We start from the raw sequence: 21,867 nt of genomic DNA on the forward strand, positions 1-21,867 counted from the left end.
CCATTTTGACGTTTCAACACCAAATACAGTGTAAGTATTTGGTCTAAGCTGCCAATAACTTAGCGATTGATTTCGTAAGTATCTACTTTTATTGTGGAAGTACACTAATTCAATTTACCTGCAAAGGATTATTCTGTACACCAAGTGTACCACACAGCAGAAAAATGTATGAGTCCACCTAACAGAGAGGTTAGTATTGAAATGTAACTGGGCATTTATAAGACTCTTTAAATAATTATGTTAATGCTCGACTTTCACATTTGAAGGGACTAGAATATAGGAGGCAGAGATGAAGCCTACATTGAGAGATACCGGCACTTAATCCAAACATGAAGGGTACATCTCCAACCAAGGGCATGTGACCTCAAAAGATTTTGAGCAAAAGGAGCAGGTAAGGGCATCTCATCTGAAGGAGAATGAGGCAAAATATGAAGTGTGTCACAGGCAAGTAGTTAGTACTGAATATCTGCTATAATGCAGTTAAAGTTACAAAAAATAAATTGGATATTAATAGAGTGAATACAGAAGTAAAATCGTCATGCACAAAAGAAAAACTTGTAAAGGTTGTGAAAACTTCATTAAGCACAGACTGGCTTACAAAACATACAGATGAATGGAACATAAAATTTATTGTGCTGCAGTGTACTTTGATAAAAAAAGAAAACGAGGGTATAAAGTGAATGGAAAAACACTGAAGTGTATGGCAGACGATCACTTAATGAAAGTCTGAGCAGTAGATAGAGCCACAAAAGCACAAAAGGAGAATGTTAAATTTGGAGAAATAATAGGTAGACCATACTGAAGATTGCTGCATTCAATTCCAGGTATCATTGTAAAAATAATATTAAAAGCAAAGAGTACAAATTATAGATTCATCAAAATGATATCAGAAATGAAAGACACTAGCTTTCAGGTATACCTGAGATACTGGGACTATTGATTCACTGGCTCCTGATGAAACCTGCACAGCATCCTGCTGTACCTGCTTGTTATTGGTTATTAAAGTATCCACAGTTTGTACGTCTGAAGCAAAATAAGGATCAGATCCAGTCCTCTCAATGACTTCACAAACTTCAGTAACAGGGATATTTGGACTGAAATCTAGATCCTCTTCGGTTGTAATAACTTTGTCTTGTTCTGAAGCAATCTTTTTTTCATCAATTAACACAACTGCTTTTCCCAAGTTTGGCTTAGGCTTCTGGAATCGTCTCCTTACTGCAGAGTTTGGTTTGGCCCTTGATTCCTCTTGTTTCTCCATAGGCCTGAAACAGCAAAAAAAAATCAAAATCTGGCATCTTTAAACCAAAGTATTTATTTAACCTACCCAGTCTTGGAGACTGTACACTACAGACCAGACTTTAGAACGCACTATAACAGCAAGTAAGATCACCCTTAAATCTGACAAATAACTCACGAAAATTCAAATTAATCAACAAAACGGTTGCTGCTACCTTGACAGCTATCGAGGGTAAAAAGAAGCTTCATATTTTAATACAGCTTAGCTATTTGTCACATTGAACTTTTCTAGCTCCTTGGAAGAGCTATCTAATTAGACCTACACCCATGCTTTTTCCCTATAACCACAATAACATTTTTAATTTATTATGTATCCTTTTGAAAGTAATTTTCTGCTTCCAGTATCCTTCCAGGTCATTACTTATGTATTTTTTCTGTCTTTTTCTACCTTAAATCTGTCCTCCGTTGACTGACTCTTTTAAAAACAAATTCTACTAATTTACTTGATCAAAACCCTTCATGATTTTAAATGCCCCTCTGAAGCTGGAACTATAAATATAACAGCAAGTAAATACACATGACAAACAGGAAGCTGATCGAAGAATACAAGCCCCTTTGGCATATGCAGTGAAGCATCGGTATAGTAATTTCACAATTAATGAACAAGCATCTGTAAGTAATCCATCCCAGTTGTAACTAACTTTATTCACATCACCTGTGCTTATTATTTTTCTGATTACATATTCTTTTCCTCAAATTACATATCTGTAGTCTACAATTAATTTAGCAACAGAAATCCATCATTCACAGGTTTTAAGCCTCATTAGCCACAAGTGGCCCTCCAGAAATGTGATACCCATTATCATGATCACCCATGCAGAAATTAATTCGTTGGTTACAAATCAACATTAACTGCTTATTACATCTCTCTGATTTCTGTTTCATTGCGTCAAATATGAGACAACTCTGACAGTAAACTCTTAGTTCAAAAAGAAAGAAGGAAAAATCCTATAGTTATGTGAAAATGAAAACCTTGCTCCCAAAAATCAAAAGCTAGCTCTTGATAAAATTAAGCTGGGCAGCTTTCATTCTCAATGAAAAGTTAACTTCCTCCACAAATCTTGGTTCTTCACAAAGAAGTCTTTTAAAAAAACCTTCTTGGTAGTTATCAAGTCTTGCAATTGTTTGTTTTTATATTTCTTACTCATAAGAGCCAGGAATAGTACAACAATTGGCATAACAGTATTTTAAGAGTGCAGAGATTGAAAAACTAGGAGGTGTCAACAGTCACTCTCAAATTTACTTAACAATTGGTCACATAACAATACTGAAAGCAACCTGAGAGCCGATTAACTGTCTGTCTGTCCAGTGAATGGTTGAATAGTGCACTTTGCTGATAAAAACCAAAAGGTACAAGAAAATGTAATTTATTACCATGATTCAGTGTCAGAACCTTGTGCTTTACTTTCCAATATTTTCTTGGTTTTATCAGCTGTGACACTGTTGATTTCCTATAAAAAATAAAACCAGTTCAAAATTACACCAAATATGGCAAAAGCACTGCCAATTAGAAAAAAAATCATAATTTTGCTGATGAGAAAATAAACCAATACAAGTTCACAAACCCTTTCCTGATGTCAAAATCATTGCCTAAATTTGGTCATTCCTGCAGCTCTCTCTTTTGGCAACACTTCCAGATGATTATTTATGTTGTTATTTTAAATGTCGTTTAGGGATCATATACAAAACAAATTTAATCTTTATCCATTTCAATGCTTGCTTTCAGAAATATCAATATACAATAAACTCCCTGTTATTGGGCACAAACGGGAAATGGAGATGCTGGGTCACATGAATGCACTGGTTTTGGCCAGGACCACTCAAATACCATAAATGAGGTTTGATTGGAAGGAGAGAGAAGCAACCAAATAATCAGTTGCCAGAACAAGGAAACCTACTCCCGTTGATTGCTAGGTGCATGACAATTCTGGATAACATGGCCCTAATAGCACCAGTAAAACTCGTCATCACAGTACTCCTTTCCCTTGTTCTGAGAGTACCTTAATTTTATCAAGTAGAATTGAAATTATATGCTGCTGCAAGCAGTTTGAATGGGAATTGAAACTGTAAAACCAGATCAGCAATGGCGGGGAGATTCCTTAGCATTACTGTACTAATTAGGTGCAAATCATAATCTCCACTGTTTTTTCCAAGATTGCTGGGAAACATTTTACAATGCAGACAATTACCATTTTGAAAATAAGATTCTGAACCAACAAAAGATGACAGTTAATGCAAAGTGCCTGTTATTTGTAGGTTTTGCCGTACACTAAAATGACAGTACACATTATACATATACCTTTTCTGATGCTTCATTATTCATGATCTCAGGGGGATCACAATTGGGAGCATCCTCATGCTGTACAGATGATTCTTGCACTTCTTCACTCTTGCCTTCCTTGTTGTCACCATCACTAAATCTAATAGCTTGTGAGGCAGTTTTATCGTCATCTTTTCCTCCTACTCTTTTTGTTCTGTTTGCTTTTAAGTTGGGTTTAAGTTTTTGAACACGAACATATTGAGATTTCTTAGAAGTTTTTGTTGTAACTGGTGGAGTTGTTTTTGATGGTGCTTCACTTTCATGATCACTGAAATAAACATTTAGGCAATAGAACAATTTCAAAAATAAATTCAAATGCATTCTACATTTCAAGGTTAACAACACACCACCATTTTAAAATGTTGTCACGATATGCAGTTATCACTGGTCAGGAATGCATTTATTATCCCTTCCTAGTTTCCCTGGAGAAGATGGTAGTAAGCTGCTAATTGAACTGCTGCAGTCATGGTCTTTTTAAGGTACAGAAACGGTAAGTTTGAAAGGTTCTATCAAAATGAGTTGTTGGAGTGTATCTTGTAAACATTGCAACCTGTTGCCACTGTGTGCTGATGATGAAGGGAATAAATGTTGGAGGTACTAGATGGGATGCCAACAAAGTGAACTGCATATCTTGAATCGTATTAAGAGTCTTAAACTTTGGAGCTAAACCCATGCAGGGAAGTGGTGAGTATTCCATCACACTCATGATTGTGACTTCTAAACGGTGGACAGACTTTGAGAAGGCAGGTGGTGAGTTACTTGTTACAGAATGCCCAGCCTCTGATCTGCTCTTGTAGCAACAGTAATTACAAGGCTAGTTCAGCTAAGTTTCTGTTCAATGGTAACCTCAAGGATAAAGGAAGTTGGGGAGTTTAGCAATGGCAATGCTATTCAAGTCATGGGGCAATGGTTGGATTGTCTCTTATTGGAGATGGTCAATCCTGGCATTTCAATGATTTTAATATTATACACGTCTCTCATCAACTCAAGCCTGCATAATGTCCTGGTCCTGCTGCATTTGGAATTGGACTGCTTCAGTATTTGAGGAATTACGAATGGTGCTAAACATTGTGTAATCAATCACAGCAAATATTCCCATTTTTGACCTTATGATGGAAGGAAGGGCATATGATTTGGCAGCTGAAGATGGTTGGGCATAGGGAATTACCCTGAGGAACTCAAAACTGAACCCATGCAGGGAAGTGGAGAGTTTTCAATTACACTCATGAAAATAAAGTTTGAAATAATCTAGATGATTAAACCTCAACCAGAGAAGAGCACATTTTATCAGACCATTATGATCTGCTATAGTACCCAAGTTCTTGAAACAAAATTAATGGACAAACCCTGCTGAACAATTATGCTATTCAAAGGTATCACCATTTCATCAGTTAGTTAATGCAACAGTCACAAGGGTATTTCCACTCATCTTCCTTAATTGCATGATATTTTTGCAACTCCTAGGAAAAAACACCTTTTTTGGAAAAGTTTTAATCCATGAATTTTTGATTACTTTTGTGCTCAGAATATATTGTTTAGATTTTGTTTTCTCTTTAACAAGAAACCTGATATTACATTTTTAGGTTTATTACGTTCCATTAGTTATTCAACATAACTAAGTTTGTCGCAGAGGCATTACGATACAAGGTTAAGAACCTACGCTTATCAAACAGTTTGTCATGGATTTTCAGTTTTATACTGAGTATTTATTGTCTTGCTTAGTTTAAACTGTGCAAGGCCTTAACTTGTACTGTGCCAACAAGAAAAGAATCAAGTAACCCAGGTGGATCCTAACCAGATTATTGTTCAGCTCCTGCTAATTTGAATTCAAATGATTTAACAATATAATTGTTTGATGTACTTACCATCTCACATTGTTTGGCAAACACCGTTGGAAGTCTGCACGGGAAATTCTACGACATGGTGGCATAATGGTATTGTGACTGGACTAGCAATCCAAAGCTCCACGCTAAGGTTCGGAAGACATTGGTTTAAATTTCACCATGCCATTCTGGTGAAGAGTCACCGGGCTTGAAAGTTCAACTCTGCTTTCTACCCTCAGACCCTGCTGAATTTTGCCCACAATTTCTGTTTTTGTTTCTGATCTCCATCATATGCAATTCCTTGTTTTGTTTTAGCATAAATGATTCTTTAGCCAATTGACAGTGGTTAAGGTCTTTCCCATCCTCTCCTGATCTGGCCTACATGTGACTCCAGATCCACAGCTACACACGGTTTACACTTAACTGTTCCGGGATGGGCAATAAATGCTTGTCAATCTTTTGCTACTTTTTAACCTTCATTTCATAAAAGTCCTGCATTTCTCTACTTTTACATTCTTCCCAGCATAAAACTCAGCCAAGTCAAAAGTTGAGTTTAATAGCTTGCATATGAGCCCAAGTACTTCAGTCGGTAACACATCAGGCTTTTAATTTGAGGGGCCCGGGTTCAAGTCTCTGGGCGATATTTTTAGGGTTGCACGGTGGCACAATGGTCAGCACTGTTGCCTACAGCACTAGGGATACAGGTTTGATTCCATTCTCAGGCAACTGTCTGTGTGGAGTTGGCACAATCTCCCCGTGTCTGCGTGGGTTTCCTCCAGGTGCTCCACTTTTCTCCAACAGTCCAAAGATATGCAGGTTAGGTGGATTGGTTATGCTAAATTGCCCATAGTGTCCAGGGATATACAGGCTAGCTTTGCTAGCCATGGGTAATGCAGGATGGGAGGCCATCCTGCATTGGACTGGAGCTAGGAGACTCCAGCTCTGTAGTCATAGAATCATAGGGTCATCCAGCACGGAAATAGATCCTTCGGTCAAACCAGTCATGGCCGAACATTATCCCAAACTAAACTAGTCTCACCTGCCATCACTTGGCCCATATCCCGCCAAACATTTCTTATTCACATACTCATCCACATGTCTTTTAAACGCTGTAACTGTACCCACACTCACAACATCTTCTGGAAGTTCATTCCACTCATGAATGGCTCTCTGTGCAAGAAATTTGCCCCTCATGTGTTTTTAAGATTTTTCTCCATTACATTAAAATCATTATATAAACATAGGTTACCTCACAGAATGACTTTCAACATTGTGATTCACTTTTTTCTTTGTTTCGGAAGGCTGTTTATTTTCAGCGATCCCTTGCTCAAGCGATATTTCACCATTCACTACGTGGCATTCATCTTCACCTTCTGCAATCTGGTCTCCAACATTGTCTTCTTCAGCAGAAAGCAAATCTGAAGATTTTTGAGTTCCTATTCAAATTGTTTACCAAAAATATGTTTGCAGCTGTGGCATTTGGAGCCAGATGAAAAATAATATAATGCTTATAAAATCTGTATGTCAAATTCACATGCGTAGTTTTCCTTTCAACCAATAAGTACAGCTCTAAAAACCTGTTTGTTGCAGTGGGTTGAGTTCAAACATTTACTGCTTTATTGGGGACAACATGTTTTTATTACGTTACTTATTATTATAGAAATGTTGCTTCCTTAATGACTCAGAATCTCTCAGGAAGTAGATAGCCTCCAATACTTGGCTCTGTTCTAAAGACGCTTTATATTTAATGTTACTTGGATGACTTGAATTTTGAGGAGTTATGCAGAAACAAGTTTCTTTAAAACCACCTTTGCAATCACTGGCAAACATCCATGCTTCTGATCTTATGACAGAGGGATGGTCATTAAAGAAGCAGCTGAAAGTGGCAGGGTGTAGGACATTATCCTGAGGAACTCCTGCAGATGTGCAGCAGCTAAGATGCCTGACCTTCAACAACCACAACCATCATTATTTTGTGCCAGATATAACTTCTACTAGTAGATTTCTCACTCATTTCGCACTGATTCCAGTCTTACTCAGACTGAGTAACCAACACTTTATCATTTTGCATTCAAGAATAATCCATTGGCCAAAGTCTTAGTTTTCTCTGTAAAGCCAAGTTCTGAAGAGAAATCTATCCTTCTCTTTTCCTCAAAGTGAAAAAGTGTGCACGCTTTTGTTTGCACATGTTTTGGGAAACTGAGAGAGATAAGCATTTATTCTTCTATCTTTCTGACTGTATAAGCTAACCAATTATCGTTCCTTTACTGAACAACTTTTGTTTTGATAATAAACCTTAGTAATTGTGTTTACTAAGAAACCTAGATAATAGATCTTTTTGTTTAAAATCTAATATAGGGAAGGCACTTATTTGGTCATCTCAGTAAATGGATAAAGTATTTTCATTTTTATGATGCAACCCATGGAGTAGCAGGACTAGAAACAGTGGGCATCTCCAGCCTTGGCTATAACAATTCAAAAATAATCTGTTTTGCCAAAATGACTTGAATGTATTTGCAAGCTCATTGTTTGCAGGTACAACTATAGATCATAATCCTGTCCTAAACTTGTATTTTTACAGACACACTTTGAGAAAATAAAACCTGTTAGCAAACAGTAGCAGGGACTTTTAACAATTTTTACACTCCTAATCCAGAAAAATGATAATCAAATGCAGAATGTCAACAATTAGTCATAGAATCATAGAGATGTACAGCACGGAAACAGACCCTTCGGTCCAACCCGAATTGTCGACTAGACATCCCAAACTAATCTACTCCCACCTGCTAGCACACAGCCCATATCCCTCCAAACCCTTCCTATTCATATACCCATCCGAATGCCTTTTGGATGTTGCAATTGAACCAGCCTCCACCACTTGCTCTGGCAGGTCATTCCATACGCATACCACCCTCTGCGTGAAAAGGTTGCCGCTTAGGTCTCTTCTATATCTTTCCCTTCTCACCCTAAACCTGTGCCTAGTTCTGGACTCCCCAACCCCAGGGAAAAGATTTTGTCTATTTATCCTATCCATGCCCCTCATAATTTTGTTAACCTCTGTAAAGTCACCCCTCAGCCTCCGACGCTCCAGGGAAAACAGCCCCAGCCTGTTCAGCCTCTCCCTGTAGCTCAGATCCTCTAACCCTTGCAAATATTTTCTAAACCCTTTCAACTTTCACAACGTCTTTCGGATAGGAAGGAGACCAGAACTGCATGCAATATTCCAACAGTGGTCTAACCAATGTCCTGTACAGCCGCAACATGACCTCCCAACTCCTGTACTCAATACTCTGAAGCTCAGATCCTCTAACCCTGGCAACTTCCTTGCAAATATTTTCTAAACCCTTTCAACTTTCACAACGTCTTTCGGATAGGAAGAAGGAGACCAGAACTGCATGCAATATTCCAACAGTGGTCTAACCAATGTCCTGTACAGCCGCAACATGACCTCCCAACTCCTGTACTCAATACTCTGACCAATAAAGGAAAGCACACCAAACGCCTTCTTCACTATTCTACCTACCTGCAATTCCACTTTCAAGGAGCTATGAACCTGCACTCCAAGGTCTCTTTGTTCAGCAACACTCCCTAGGACCTTACCATTGTTCAAATCCAATCAACTAATTTGACACAGACTTGGAACTTGTGGACTTCCAATATTTGAGCTACAAACCTAATAGTTACTCCAGATATTTTGCTTGTTTCAATACCACAGCAATATCTTGGATGGTTGCAGTTGTTGAAGGTCAGACATCTCAGCTCCAGCATAAGTCTGCAACAATTCCTCAGGATAGTGACCTTAGTTCCTGGAGTCTACAAAAAGTCTAGCACACTGCAATAATGCCAGAGTCTAACAAAAATCCAGGACGTAATTCAAATTCACTGATTAATTGGTCATTGGTCACTAACTGCACCTCAGACACAGTTACCAAAGCAAGCAGGCAAACAGTTTCAATCGAGTGCAATTACACATTCATGTCTCCCCGATTACTTTAAATTTGAAGTAATCATCTGCTCTCTAGGCTATATTTTACTTCAGCATCTTGAGTTGTTTTCTGTAAATTAATTTGGCATTTTAAGGCAATTATTACCAAATGAATAACAAAACCAAGGCAGAACAGACAGAAATGCTCCAACCTTATCAGAATGAGGTCAAGCTTACAATTCTCAAGGCATGTGTTGGACTAGGGTGTACAAAATTAAAAATCACACAAAACCAGGTTATAGTCCAACAGGTTTAATTGAAAGCACTAGCTTTCGGAGAGCTGCTCCTTCATCAGGTGGTTCTCAAGACAGTGAGTCTTTATTTCCAGTTGCAGCATTTTTGAAAACAACTACTAACCAGGCACTTGCCCATGTAAAGGGAATAAGAAACAAGGGAACTCTCATACTCCCCAGCAACTGGACAAGAATACCTATAGCAGAGGACTGGTGACATCTTAGGTTTTCTTTAAAACTACACATAATTAGCTTAAATGAATGGCTGGATGAAGAGATGAATGATAAAACTCAACAAAACAATCCACAGTCGCAAATACTATATGAGAGAGAGCTACAACAATTCTTACCGATCTTGCACTCCTGCACTTCCTGCTTTGATTCCTGAGAACTACTTCCTTCATGAGGTGGCTCTTTAGTCGTTTCTTGCTCTGCTGGCTCTGCAGTAAGTTTTTTTTTCCGTTTTCGTTTGCGTTTAGTTGGATGGGGCTTTGACGTACTTTCTTTTTTCTGTGCATCTTCCTGACCTTCTACACTGCAAGATGCTTCAGTTCCATCCACTACAGAATTGGAATCAACTTCAGTTAATTCAGTGTCAGCAAATTCGACTGGATCAGGGTCATCAGGATCACTTTCTGGTTCCGTCACATTTTTGCCTAAATGCATAAGGCAAGTAAGAAGACACACGATAACAAACATTTGCTGTTGTGGAATCTATCCATGTGTACAATATTTCTAAGTTTACAAGCAATTATGCAACACAGCAAATGCACACCATTAAAAGTCAATTCAAAAGGAATCATACTTCAGAAATGAATCAGGCATAATAGTCAGAGGTAGTCAAAGCTCCCACAACTGTCATGAGAATGTTCTTCTGCCCTGTTTATTTAAACCATACTTTACTGCTAAGAGTAGTGGATATCAGAGTTAGTGCTTCACAGTAAGTGAAAAAGAATGACTCTCTAAAAAAAGCTCCAAAACTTAGCAACAGGAATATGTGTCTGTGTATTATCCTTTTCAGTGAATACAGAGATGAGAATGTTCTTCTGCCCGGTTTATTTAAACCATACTTTACTGCTAAGAGTAGTGGATGTCAGAGTTAGTGCTTCACAGTAAGTGAAAAAGAATGACTCTCTAAAAAAAGCTCCAAAACTTAGCAACAGGAATATGTGTCTGTGTATTATCCTTTTCAGTGAATACAGAGATTTTTCCATTCATCATTGTCACCAAAGGTTCAAGTTTAAAGATTGCATTAGTGTTATATAGATGGATATACGCCTCTCAAAAGCTAATGCAAATACCAACTCTCATATCATGTTGATGCAGAATGCAGTATTAGGTGTGGACATTACATAGTCCACAACTGTGAATAGACACCATAAACATTCTATTTAAAGATGCTTGTATGGGCTTCATCTAACACTTAACTGCGTAAGGAGCAACAGATTTGTAAATATGCCAGTTTCTAAGTTTGCATGTTGCTTTGTGCTGACCTCAAACAAGGAAACAGCTGAGATATGAGAAGTTGCCTAGAATTCATGGAGAAGTAAGGAGAAAATCGATTAGGTTACTGTTCCTAGTAACTGTTCAGCAACCCCTGCGGGTAGTATGTACTATATGCGGTTACATCTGCTAAGAAAGTTGCAAGTTTGCTCAAATGTTCACATAGCTAAAAGCTGGCTTTCACTCACTTGGTTAGCACTATGGTCATTTAGACCAAGTACTGGATGGAAACCATACTGAAGAATGGTACCATAACCTTCAGAAGAATGGTACTAAAACCTTCAGAATGTGTAGAGGTAAGAGGGAGAAAAATGACAGAAGGAGGAAGCATGATATTCAGTAAATTTGTTCTTTAAAGTTTTCAAACTTCATGATTCATTTCACAGAGAAGTTTTCTTTAATAACATATTTCAGCTTAGTTGTAACATAAGAGCTTTTGACAGCCCTCATTTTGACAAGATTATCTGAAATGGTTAATTTTCTAAAAGCAAATGGATGCTATTCTAATATATTGTTGGAATACCACATTAATACAGTTTCACAGTGCCCATAATCCTAACTTCAAAGTACACTTTTAATTAGGTCTTTGCTGGATAATTCAGCCTTGTTTAATCATTAACAATAATCCAGATAATGCTGTTACTCAGAGAAGGAAACAAAGTCTCTATCTCACATTATATTAACAGCCCTTCTTATCTGAAACAAACAAGTAGAAAACATTTAAACTTTTGTTGTTTAGCTCTTAACTTTAAATTTTGGTTCAAGGCAAAAGGTGTCAAAAAGTTCAAAGATATACAATTATGAATGATATTTAATCATATGTTGATTTTAAAATATAGAATCCATATTACATAGCAGCGTAAAGAATTTATCATCTTTGTTAGTTCACTGCAAAACGGCCTTTGCAAAATGATAATGAAGTATTTTTAAACTATGCTACCTTTCCTGTTCCGTTTGCTCTTAGATGGCTTTCTTGGAGCTTGAGTTTTTGTTTTCTCATCCTTTTCTTTCTTTCTCTTTGACTCTGCTTCTAAAACTCGGGTTAGTAACTCTCCAAAAAAATCCAGGTCGAGAGGTTTCTTCTCCTCTATGCAAAAAAAGATTAAAAGGGACCTGAGTAAAATACCATCAATAAGAATTAGACAACTACAGGTTACAAAATAATCAGATTGAACTTCCAGTATCAAGCAAAGGAAAACCAAAGTAAAAACTGTTCATTGTAATTAAAAGAAACACTAGGCCAATAAAGTAAGTGGATCACATGGGAATCTATAGACCAAACAAAATCGGAAAACCAGCCCAACAGTAAGCCTTCTCTAAAGTTAGCACGAGTGTTTACTGATCATTTTCCCAAATCCTCAATAATTAAAATATCACTATGTTTGCTTTTGAGGTAGGGTAACTATCTCGCAAACCAAGGAAGATACTCACTCATGATAAGAACCTGCGTGTGAAGTATTTTAACATCAGACGGTTGTTGTACTGTAGCTACTATACAATTCTGACCAACCAGGAAACTCCCATTTACCTTGGGCATATCAGAAGGATTTACAGATTGAAAATCAAACTACTTAGTAGCATTACAGCACATCTTCTGCACCATCAAATCCTGAGGTGGAACTTGAACCCAGAGATTCTGGCTCAAGCCTAGAGAGGTTACCACTTCCCCAGAAGATTTCTTTGCTTCTGGAACATCCTGCTGCTCTCCAGGTATGCTGTTCACATTCAAATTGTTTGCCTCATATTTACACTTTTTAATCAATGTGCAATAATATCGAAATCACCCCGAAACAAGAACCTTGAGCCGATTTAAATACTACCATACTCACTGAATGCTTTGTCAATCCTCCATGAATTCAACTTTTCTTCACGTTTAAATTTGTTCTGTGGAAAAAAAACTGTTAATAAAAAATATTTTTCACTTATGTAAAAGCGATTGTTTAAGGTTTTTTTTAATTAGTGTCTGCCATTTCTCATGTATCATGTTGATAATGATAAGTATGCTTAATCTTGTTCCAATATGCAACTGAGCAACATGGATTCATTTTTATGTACAGGTCAATACCCTGTTGCAGCTAATGGAATACCAAAAAATGCAATTACAATGGGTTGACTCATCTTTCTGAGTCTATAAACAACTAGATGAATACAGAAAATTGTTCTAAAGACAATTGAAATTACCTTTATTTCTATTCTTGTCCTGTTGGGGAATAACTGACCAATCATAGAGAAATCTGTCCCAACCATACTGATTGCTAGAAAGAACATGTCTGTTTCTGAAAAGAATTAAAATTTACTTCAAACAACAAACATAGTACAAATAAAACCAACAAATTCTTAGACAAGAAGAATTGTAAAAAATCAACAAAAAATTATGCAATACAAAACAAAACAAAGCAGGCGTACAAAACTTCGAATGAGTTACTGGCATCCTTTTATGCATACAGGCTGTGTGGGCTGCTGTGCCAAAGTCTTAAAACAATTGTGTCAGCCATTTTTCAACCTTTTATTTCCCCCTTGTTTCTCGGTTGCAGGTGTTGCAGTCAAGACCAACATTTATTGTTCATCTCGAATGATCCTCTAGGTGGTAGTGAGCTGCCTTCTTGAACTGTGATCTCACGGAGGAGTTCCACCCACAGAGCTATTATGAAGCGTATTCAAGGTTTTCGATCAGCAACATGAGAATAGGCAATATAGCTCCAAGTCAAGATATAAAGTGGCTTTTTGGAGAATTTACAGATTCCCATGTGGCTGTTCCTTGAATTTTTTTTTAAGTTGCAAAGGATTTGGAACGTTCTTTTGAGGGAAGCTTAGTGAGTTGTTGCTGTGCACCTTATAACAAAGAACTACAAGTGCTGGAAGTCAGAAACAAAAGCAAAAATTGCTGGAGACACTCAGGAAAAAGTCATATTTATAATGGGGGGAGGGGGCCATGAGCAGATAAGTGGAGACGGAGCCCAGAGAGAGGGAAAGAGAGAGAAAGAGAAAAGGATAGAGTCAGAAAGAGGAAAATGTTAGGCAAACAAAGTAATAGTTTGAGAGAGAGTGTGTGTTTGTGCATGTGTGTGAAAGAGAGCATGAGAGTGTAAACAAGAGGGAAAGAAGGGAACAGGGGATGCATTTGCATGAGTACGTGAAGGGTTGTGAGAGAAAGACAAGTTAGAAAATTAGAAAGGACCAAGTGTTAGGAGAGAGTATCAATCCAGTATGATGCGACCAATACTGTGAACGGAATATATTGACATGCTTAGCAACTTAGAAAAACAGATCAAGAGGAAATGGATTAAACATACAAACAGAAGCAAAGTACTGCAGATGCTAAAGACATGAAATACAATAATGTTTGGAGAAACTCAGCAGACCTGGCAGCATTTGTAAAGTAAGATGCAGAGTTAATGTTTTAAGTGCAGTATTACTTTTCTTTGGAACATGAAGTTAACTCGCTGTTGCTTGCTCCACTAATGCTGCCAGATCTGCTAAGTTTCTCCACTACTTTGCTTTTATTTCACAAAGGAGGTTGGGTGGGTCTGTTAATAGATATGATTATCATAGTGTCAAATATCAAGACATAAAATCAGTGCGGGCACAGATTAAATGTAGCAAAGAAAAGAACTCATCAGTGAGAGTAATTTACAACTACCCAACACTGGAGAAACAGTGGGACTGGTAAGGAAGGCACTACAATAATAATAATGGATTAATGTAATCCTTACATAGATAAAGCAAACCAATAGCAGTTTAAAGACAGTTTCATGGAACGTATTATGACAATTTCTTAGAACAATATAGTGTGGAACCAACCTGGGAACAAGCTAATTTAGATTACCAATTAATTGTACCATTAATTACAACAGGATTAATTAATGATTCCACTATAACAAATTCCCTTGCAAAAATGATAACATGATGAATTTTACATAATGAGTGTTGCTGGAAAAGCACAACAGGTCAGGCAGCATCCGAGGAGCAGGGAAATCGACGTTTCGGGCAGCAGCCCTTCAGCAGGAAAGGGCTGACTGACCTGCTGTGCTTTTCCAGCACCACTCTAATCTTAACTCTGATCTCCAGCATCTGCAGTCTTCACCTTTGCCTAATGTGTACAAAGTATCAGTTTATCTCATCTATCAAGTTATTATTTTCCAATATGAATTCCCAAAATCACTGCCTATAGGACCAATGTTCACTTTATTAACTCCTTTCCTTTTTACAGATCTATAGAAATTTTTAATACTGTGAGAAAGGTGTATAATATTATTGCTGTTCAAGAATTTGGATTTTTAAAGTTGAGGCAGATGGGTTTTGGATTCAGGCCTGTGATTGTAACTTTTTTTTAAAAAAAGGTTAGAAAGTCATTTGGAATTGTGACCTAAATATATAGTTTCCAAGAATGAATGGGATTCAGTTAAGTGCCTCACAGAATACCTCTGGTGCTAACTAAGGAAACGTTTATTTTGCTGTGTTTACGAAAGTCACAACCAACAACTCGGGGCCATAAGTTTAGTTTGACTTTATTTCAGAAGAACAGCTTTTCATCCGGCAGGAGATGTAGTTTGTGAAGTCTCCTGCTGCCAGACTTTATTAGATGTTTTCAAGTTGTTAGAACTATAAAGAGGTTTAAGCCAGGAGACCAGGAAAGAAATTGCAAATCCATCTCAGTAGTCCAAAGATGAGAACTAAAAAAGAATATTGCTGAGAAAAAAGGTTGAAACTTTAATAATGTTAGATTTTTCTAAACTGTCCTACATGTATGTATGTGTATGTATATAGGAAAACGTTGTTGCTTTTCGTTGGTTTAATAAACTTGTTTCCTTGTGTTAAAGAACATGGGCAGTCTCATGCAAATATGTCTAGTGACTGGCCACCACAGTAACCATCACAAAAATTAAACTTTTGATTTATCAAGTCAGGTTTCACTTGAGAACCTGGCTTGTCCAGATGATCATCAAAATAGTACCAGAATTTATATTTCAAGTTACATTTATCTTGCAGTCTAATCTTCCCTTCTTATTAATCAATTAAATCTTTTTTTAACGTTCCATCTTATTTCATTACCTGCCACCTAAATATGCACAATTATATGTCTTTTCTTCAGATTTTCCATTATCTTTAAGCTTTTTAATTAAACACAGGTAGTGGGACTGCCCCTTACACTCCAACAAGGAAGAAAAATTGCATCCATTGTGTAATCTAAATTACCCTACCCTCTTAAGTATCTGCCGCTGCAACTCTATTGACCTACCCATCATCCAAATTTGACAATTCACTTTAGTTAGCTCAGCTTCAATGCCCTCACAATTGCTCATCTTTAAATTTAAAATATTAGCCTTGAATCCAATCCTTTCTTCCTCAATGAATGTAAAATTCAATCACTTTCTGATTGTTGCTGCCAGGGGCAGCTTCATCTAAGGTCATTAATTAATCCCAATTTATTGGACAATACCAGGTTTGTCTAGAACATGATGTTTGAAAAAACTATGCTGAACATTTCCATTAACTTCTCACCTAGGCTACTTTTGTCTATCTGATTTTTCAACTCCACATGTAGATTAAAATTCCAATTGTTATTGCCACAGCTTTCTGACAAACCTTTTTTCTTCCTTTATACTCCATCCTACCGCGTAATTGCTGTTACAAGGCCTGAACATAACTCTGGGGTTGAAAAATGTGGTGCTGGAAAAACACAGCAGGCCAGGCAGCATCCGAGGAGCAGGAGAATCGACATTTCGGGCATAAGCCCTTCTTCAGGATTGAAGAAGGGCTTATGCCCGAAACATCGATTCTCCTGCACCTCGGATGCTGCCTGGCCTGCTTTCCAGCACCACATTTTTCAACTCTGGTCTCCAGCATCTGCAGTCCTCACTTTCTCCTACCTGAACATAACTCTGACAAGTGACTTTGTGCCCGTATAATTTCTTGTTTTTACTCAAACTGCGTCTACATCCTGGTTTCCTAACTTAGATCATCCCTCTGTTTTGCTACTAGTTTTAGATATGAACATTGAAATGTGCTTCAAAATGTATAAAATGCATTAAGGATGAGCAATAAATATTGGCGTAGTCAGTAACACCTATATCTCAGTGAAAGAATAAATACATTTGATTCTTGTAAAGTTCAATTAAGTTGAAATGGAGCACACTAGTAGTTATTTTTGGCAATTTTTTTTAAAAAGCAGAAAAAGTAAAACAATACAGGAGTACAAATTTGAAGCATTAATTTCAGTGGTTTTGCTTCTTACAACTTAAACATCTAAAGCAAAAAGTTTTTTTTTAAAATAAGCCATTAAACCTGTCTCATACATACCTTTATTAGACCATGGCTTTGTGTGTGTGCTCTTCCTAAAACTGGAATAAGTCGTTTGAGAACCGCGTTCAAAAATGGGATCGTTTTCTTCAACAATCGGTCCTTTCTTCCTCAAAACCTCAACCGTTAAACTATGTTTTTGTTTAAAAAACATAAGTATATGTGAATTCACCATAAAATTTTTGCAACTTAAAGTAATGCTGTGTGAACTTCCTTCATTATAAAGCACAACCTGTTTTGTTCTGCCCTGAACAAATCATTGTACATTCTCTCATATACCATAGTCCCAGCTTTAAAGATTAAATATATCAGTTAGAATCCAGAACTGAGCAAGTTATGATAGAGTACAAGCTACTGATTAAACCTTACCTGGAGTACTGCACTCAGTTTCGAGCATTAAGTCTCATGAAATATAAACTGCCCTTCGAAGATGTCTAGCAAAAATAAAGTATCAATTTGATACCAATACCATTAAAGATATGAGCAGAGTAGGCCATTTGTCACATCAAATCTGCTCTGTCATTCAATCATAGATGATTATGCTGCTCAATCCAATTCCCCTGCCTTTTCCCCATAGTCCTTGATCTGTTTATTAATCAAGAACTTATCTCTACATTAAATGCACTCAATGACCTGGCCTCCACAGCCTTTTGTCGCGATGAGTCTCACAGATTCACCACCCTCTGGCTGAAGGGTTCAAATAAAACTTACAGGCAGTATAAACTTGGTTTGTATTTCCTTGTGTTCCATTATTGAGTGGTGATCTAAATAATCACATGTTCTATAGGATAGTTACAGGTAGGTGAATTTGAACCATACCGTATAATCTTAAAATTAGACCCAAGACATTTAAGTGTGCTATCAATGAGTAGTGGAAATCTGATTCTCTCTTCGGAAACTAGCTGTCGATGTTGAGACAAGTGAAATGTTCAAGGTAAGTAGAGTTTTATGATTAGGGTAGCCAGGGATTATTGATTAACGATGGAGAAATGGAGTTGAGACATAGAGAACTCATATCAAAATGAGTGGTTGAGTAGACTGGAATGGACTGAACAGCCCATTCCTACTGCCACATTTCACTGAAACAGTAACTTCCCTTTTATGCCATAGGTTTCAATTTGCTGACAAATCTAATATAGGCTGCTTTATCATGCGCTTTTTGAAAGTCCATATACAAATCAACTACAACACACTCATCAATGTTCTCTGCAACTTACTTAAAATCAAGTTAAGTAAACATGAAAACAAAAACAAAATGTTGTGGATGTTGAAAATGTGGAATAAAAACAAGTGCTGGAAAGCAGCACACCTGGAATAAGGAAAATGAGTGAAGTGTTTTGAGCCAAATTTGATTCTTCTTCAGAAGAGATTCAACATGATTTACTTCAACAAATACGTTCTGACTTTCCCTAAATAGTCCACATTTATGTAAGTGATGGCTAATTTTTCTGCCAGATTATAGTTTCAAAGGGCCTTCCCATCACCGGGATGGTGAACCCAATTTAAAGTCCCTTAAATCTTCAGAGCTGCAGCATAAATCAAATTGTAGCTTAAAGCTGATCACTTTTGGACACAAGTATATAGCACCTAGACTAAAGTACTGAACTCATTTGCAATAAATAAATGGTGTTCAGTAATAGTGTAAGCATCTAAATTGATTAATGATCAACTAATAAAAGGTAAAGTGCTTAAAGCAGAAATGTTTTAATATTGTGGGCACACCTTTCTTCATCAATAATAATAGAGCCATCTTCAGCCACTTTGACACGTGGACCCAAAACCGCATCATCCGATTCTTCATCTTCATCCTCATTAGCTGGTGGATTAATTGTTCCCACTTCAGGCCTATAATATAGAATAAGAAGGCACATTGTGAAGTTCAGAGCCTAACCTCTTTGGTAACATAATCAAAAATGACAATGAAAAGTTTATTCAAGCTTTTTGTTAAATATCCAAAGAAATTTTCTTTTACAACAGGATTTCTTTTATCTTGAGGGGTTAGGAATCTTTAGGAATCATTTATACTATAATAAATGTGGTGATGACTGAGAAATGCCCTCATCTTCTATCCTTAAATCATAAGTAATAATATAAATATATTTATTTTTAATTTGAATCACAGATCCGACAGTAAATTAAACTTACATTATCAAAAAGTGTTTTATTATTCATTTTAAAATCCTTTGGTAAAACTTCACAAATATAAACTTTGTGAAAATCACAAATCTATCGACTAATTTCTAGAAATATTAAAGATGCAGCCTGTTTTATTGGAAATGTTTGAAAATATACTCACTCTTTGGTTAAAACTGGAAAAGATGGTCTTTTTTCTTCTTCAAATGAAGATCTGTAAAGGTTTTCAAATAATAAGAAAACATGATATTACTTCTACTGAAAAATGAATTTAATCTGAAAAGGCTAATCCCATTCTTTAAATGCATTCCATCAGGAGCATTAGACAATTAATATTACTTAGAACATCACCAGGTCACGTACAGCATTGGATTTGTATCAGGCAAGTAGTAGATAAAATCTCTCATTGTCATTTTAGTACGTTCTGGGGGATTACCAGTTTCCCAAACTGGAATTGTTTCTCTGCGAGCTTTCTGCAACAAAAGAAGAAAAGTTGTGTAAAAATGCATCACATGCAGAAAATAGTTAAAGAAACAATATCAGTGTGCAATACATCAATCAGGACGCACAGAGAAAAGAATAAACAGAACACCAAAATGTGCCCTGCTGTGATAGTACATTTAGATTAGATTAGATTAGATTGCTTAAAGTATGGAAACAGGCCCTTCGGCCCAACAAGTCCACACCGCCCCGCCGAAGCGCAACCCACCCAGACCCATTCCCCTACATTTACCCCTTACCTAACACTACGGGCAATCTAGCATGGCCAATTGACCTGACCTGCACATCTTTTAGTTATAGTGCATGGGGTCATCTAATATATGAACATTTGGATCCACCACTGTACTACATCAGCACTTCTGTGGTGTGGTGCTTCAATTACTTAATATATAAAGGCCCATATCTTGCATGGGTAGCAGTAAAGAGGCTGGCAGGCTTCAGCATTACAGCTGCATAAATCAGGCAGCAGCCTCTGAGTATTGGAATAAACGTTTAAATGGGGAAATCTAGAACTTATGCTAGAGATATTCTTCTCCTCCACAGGTTGTGCTGCAACAATAATCACAGATATCAATGCAAGGCATGACAATGCAGTATTTCTCTAACTGTTTACAACTAAAGGTATCAAAAGCATTAGGGCTAGTGCACCAATTAGCATTTTTAATGCAACAATTGCATGTCAAACAGCATAAGCAATCCCTTAACCAATCGGTCAGAACTAAACTCTCAAGTCCTGCCACATCTTGTCGTGAATAGTGGTGGACAATGAAACAATTCACTGGAGAGGAGGCTTCACAAATATCCCAACCTTCAACAATGTAACTGCCTAATACCTAAGTGCAAAAGATAAAGCTGAAGCATTCACAACCTTCAGCCAGAGGTGTCAGTGGATAATCCATCTTGGCCTCTTCCAGAGTTTCCCAGCAAAACAGGAATGAGGCTTCAGCCAATTCAAATCACTCCACACGATATCGAGAAGTGGTTGGAAGCACTGGATACTGCAAAGGCTTTGGGCCCTGACAAAATTCCAGCAACAGTACTGAAGACTTATGCTCCAGAACATCTCATTCTCCTAGCCAAGCTCTTCCAGTAGTTACAACACTGGCATCTATCCAACAGTGTGAAATATGGCCTAGGTGTGTCCTCTACATAAAAAGCGGGACAAATCCATAGGAAGATAATTGCAGTTGTTAGCGGTCAGTCATCACAGCTCCAGGACATTGCTGCAGGAGTTCCTTAGGGTAGAGTCTGAAGTCCAACTATCTTTAGCTGTTTCATCAATGACCTTTGCTCTAATACAAGGTCAGAAATGCAGATGTTCACCGAAGAACGCACACTGTTCAGCACCATTCATGACTCCTCAGATACTTAAGTAGTCCATGTTCAAATGCAACTAGGTATGGACAATATCCATTCTTGGGCTGACAAGTAGCAAGTAACATTCATGTCACACAAATGTCAGGCTATGACCATCTCCAATAAGAGACAATTTAATCACTGCCCCTTGACAATCAATGGTGTTACCATCACTGAATCCCCCACTGTCAACATCCTTGGAGTTGCCACTGACCAGAAACTCAACTAGACTCATCACATTATCACAAGAGCAGGTCAGAGGCGATGAATACTGCAGCAAATAAGTCACCTCCTGGCTTCCCAAACACTATCCACTCTCTATATGGCACAAGTCAGGAGTGTGATGGAATACTCCCAATTACCTAGATAAGTCCAAATCCAACAATACTCAAAAGACTTGACACCATCTAGAACAAA

The 21,867-nt window shown here is 37.3% G+C and overlaps 1 protein-coding gene across 1 annotated transcript in view; it reads right to left on the minus strand.

The window, feature by feature from the left end:
- Positions 1-21,867, minus strand: part of LOC122558916 (transcription factor TFIIIB component B'' homolog) — a 95,511-nt gene that overhangs the window by 51,157 nt on the left and 22,487 nt on the right. Inside the window, exons 4-15 of the mRNA XM_043707870.1 lie at positions 19,957-20,066; positions 19,757-19,807; positions 19,183-19,305; positions 17,461-17,591; positions 13,342-13,436; positions 12,990-13,044; positions 12,101-12,247; positions 10,008-10,313; positions 6,689-6,875; positions 3,596-3,884; positions 2,671-2,747; positions 920-1,262 (exon numbers count right to left, since the gene is read on the minus strand). Coding sequence (XP_043563805.1) covers positions 920-1,262; positions 2,671-2,747; positions 3,596-3,884; positions 6,689-6,875; positions 10,008-10,313; positions 12,101-12,247; positions 12,990-13,044; positions 13,342-13,436; positions 17,461-17,591; positions 19,183-19,305; positions 19,757-19,807; positions 19,957-20,066 — 1,914 coding nt within the window. The remainder of the gene's footprint in view (positions 1-919; positions 1,263-2,670; positions 2,748-3,595; positions 3,885-6,688; positions 6,876-10,007; positions 10,314-12,100; positions 12,248-12,989; positions 13,045-13,341; positions 13,437-17,460; positions 17,592-19,182; positions 19,306-19,756; positions 19,808-19,956; positions 20,067-21,867) is intronic.

The sequence above is a fragment of the Chiloscyllium plagiosum genome, chromosome 2 (genome assembly GCF_004010195.1).
Source record: "Chiloscyllium plagiosum isolate BGI_BamShark_2017 chromosome 2, ASM401019v2, whole genome shotgun sequence".
Lineage (NCBI taxonomy): Eukaryota > Metazoa > Chordata > Chondrichthyes > Orectolobiformes > Hemiscylliidae > Chiloscyllium > Chiloscyllium plagiosum.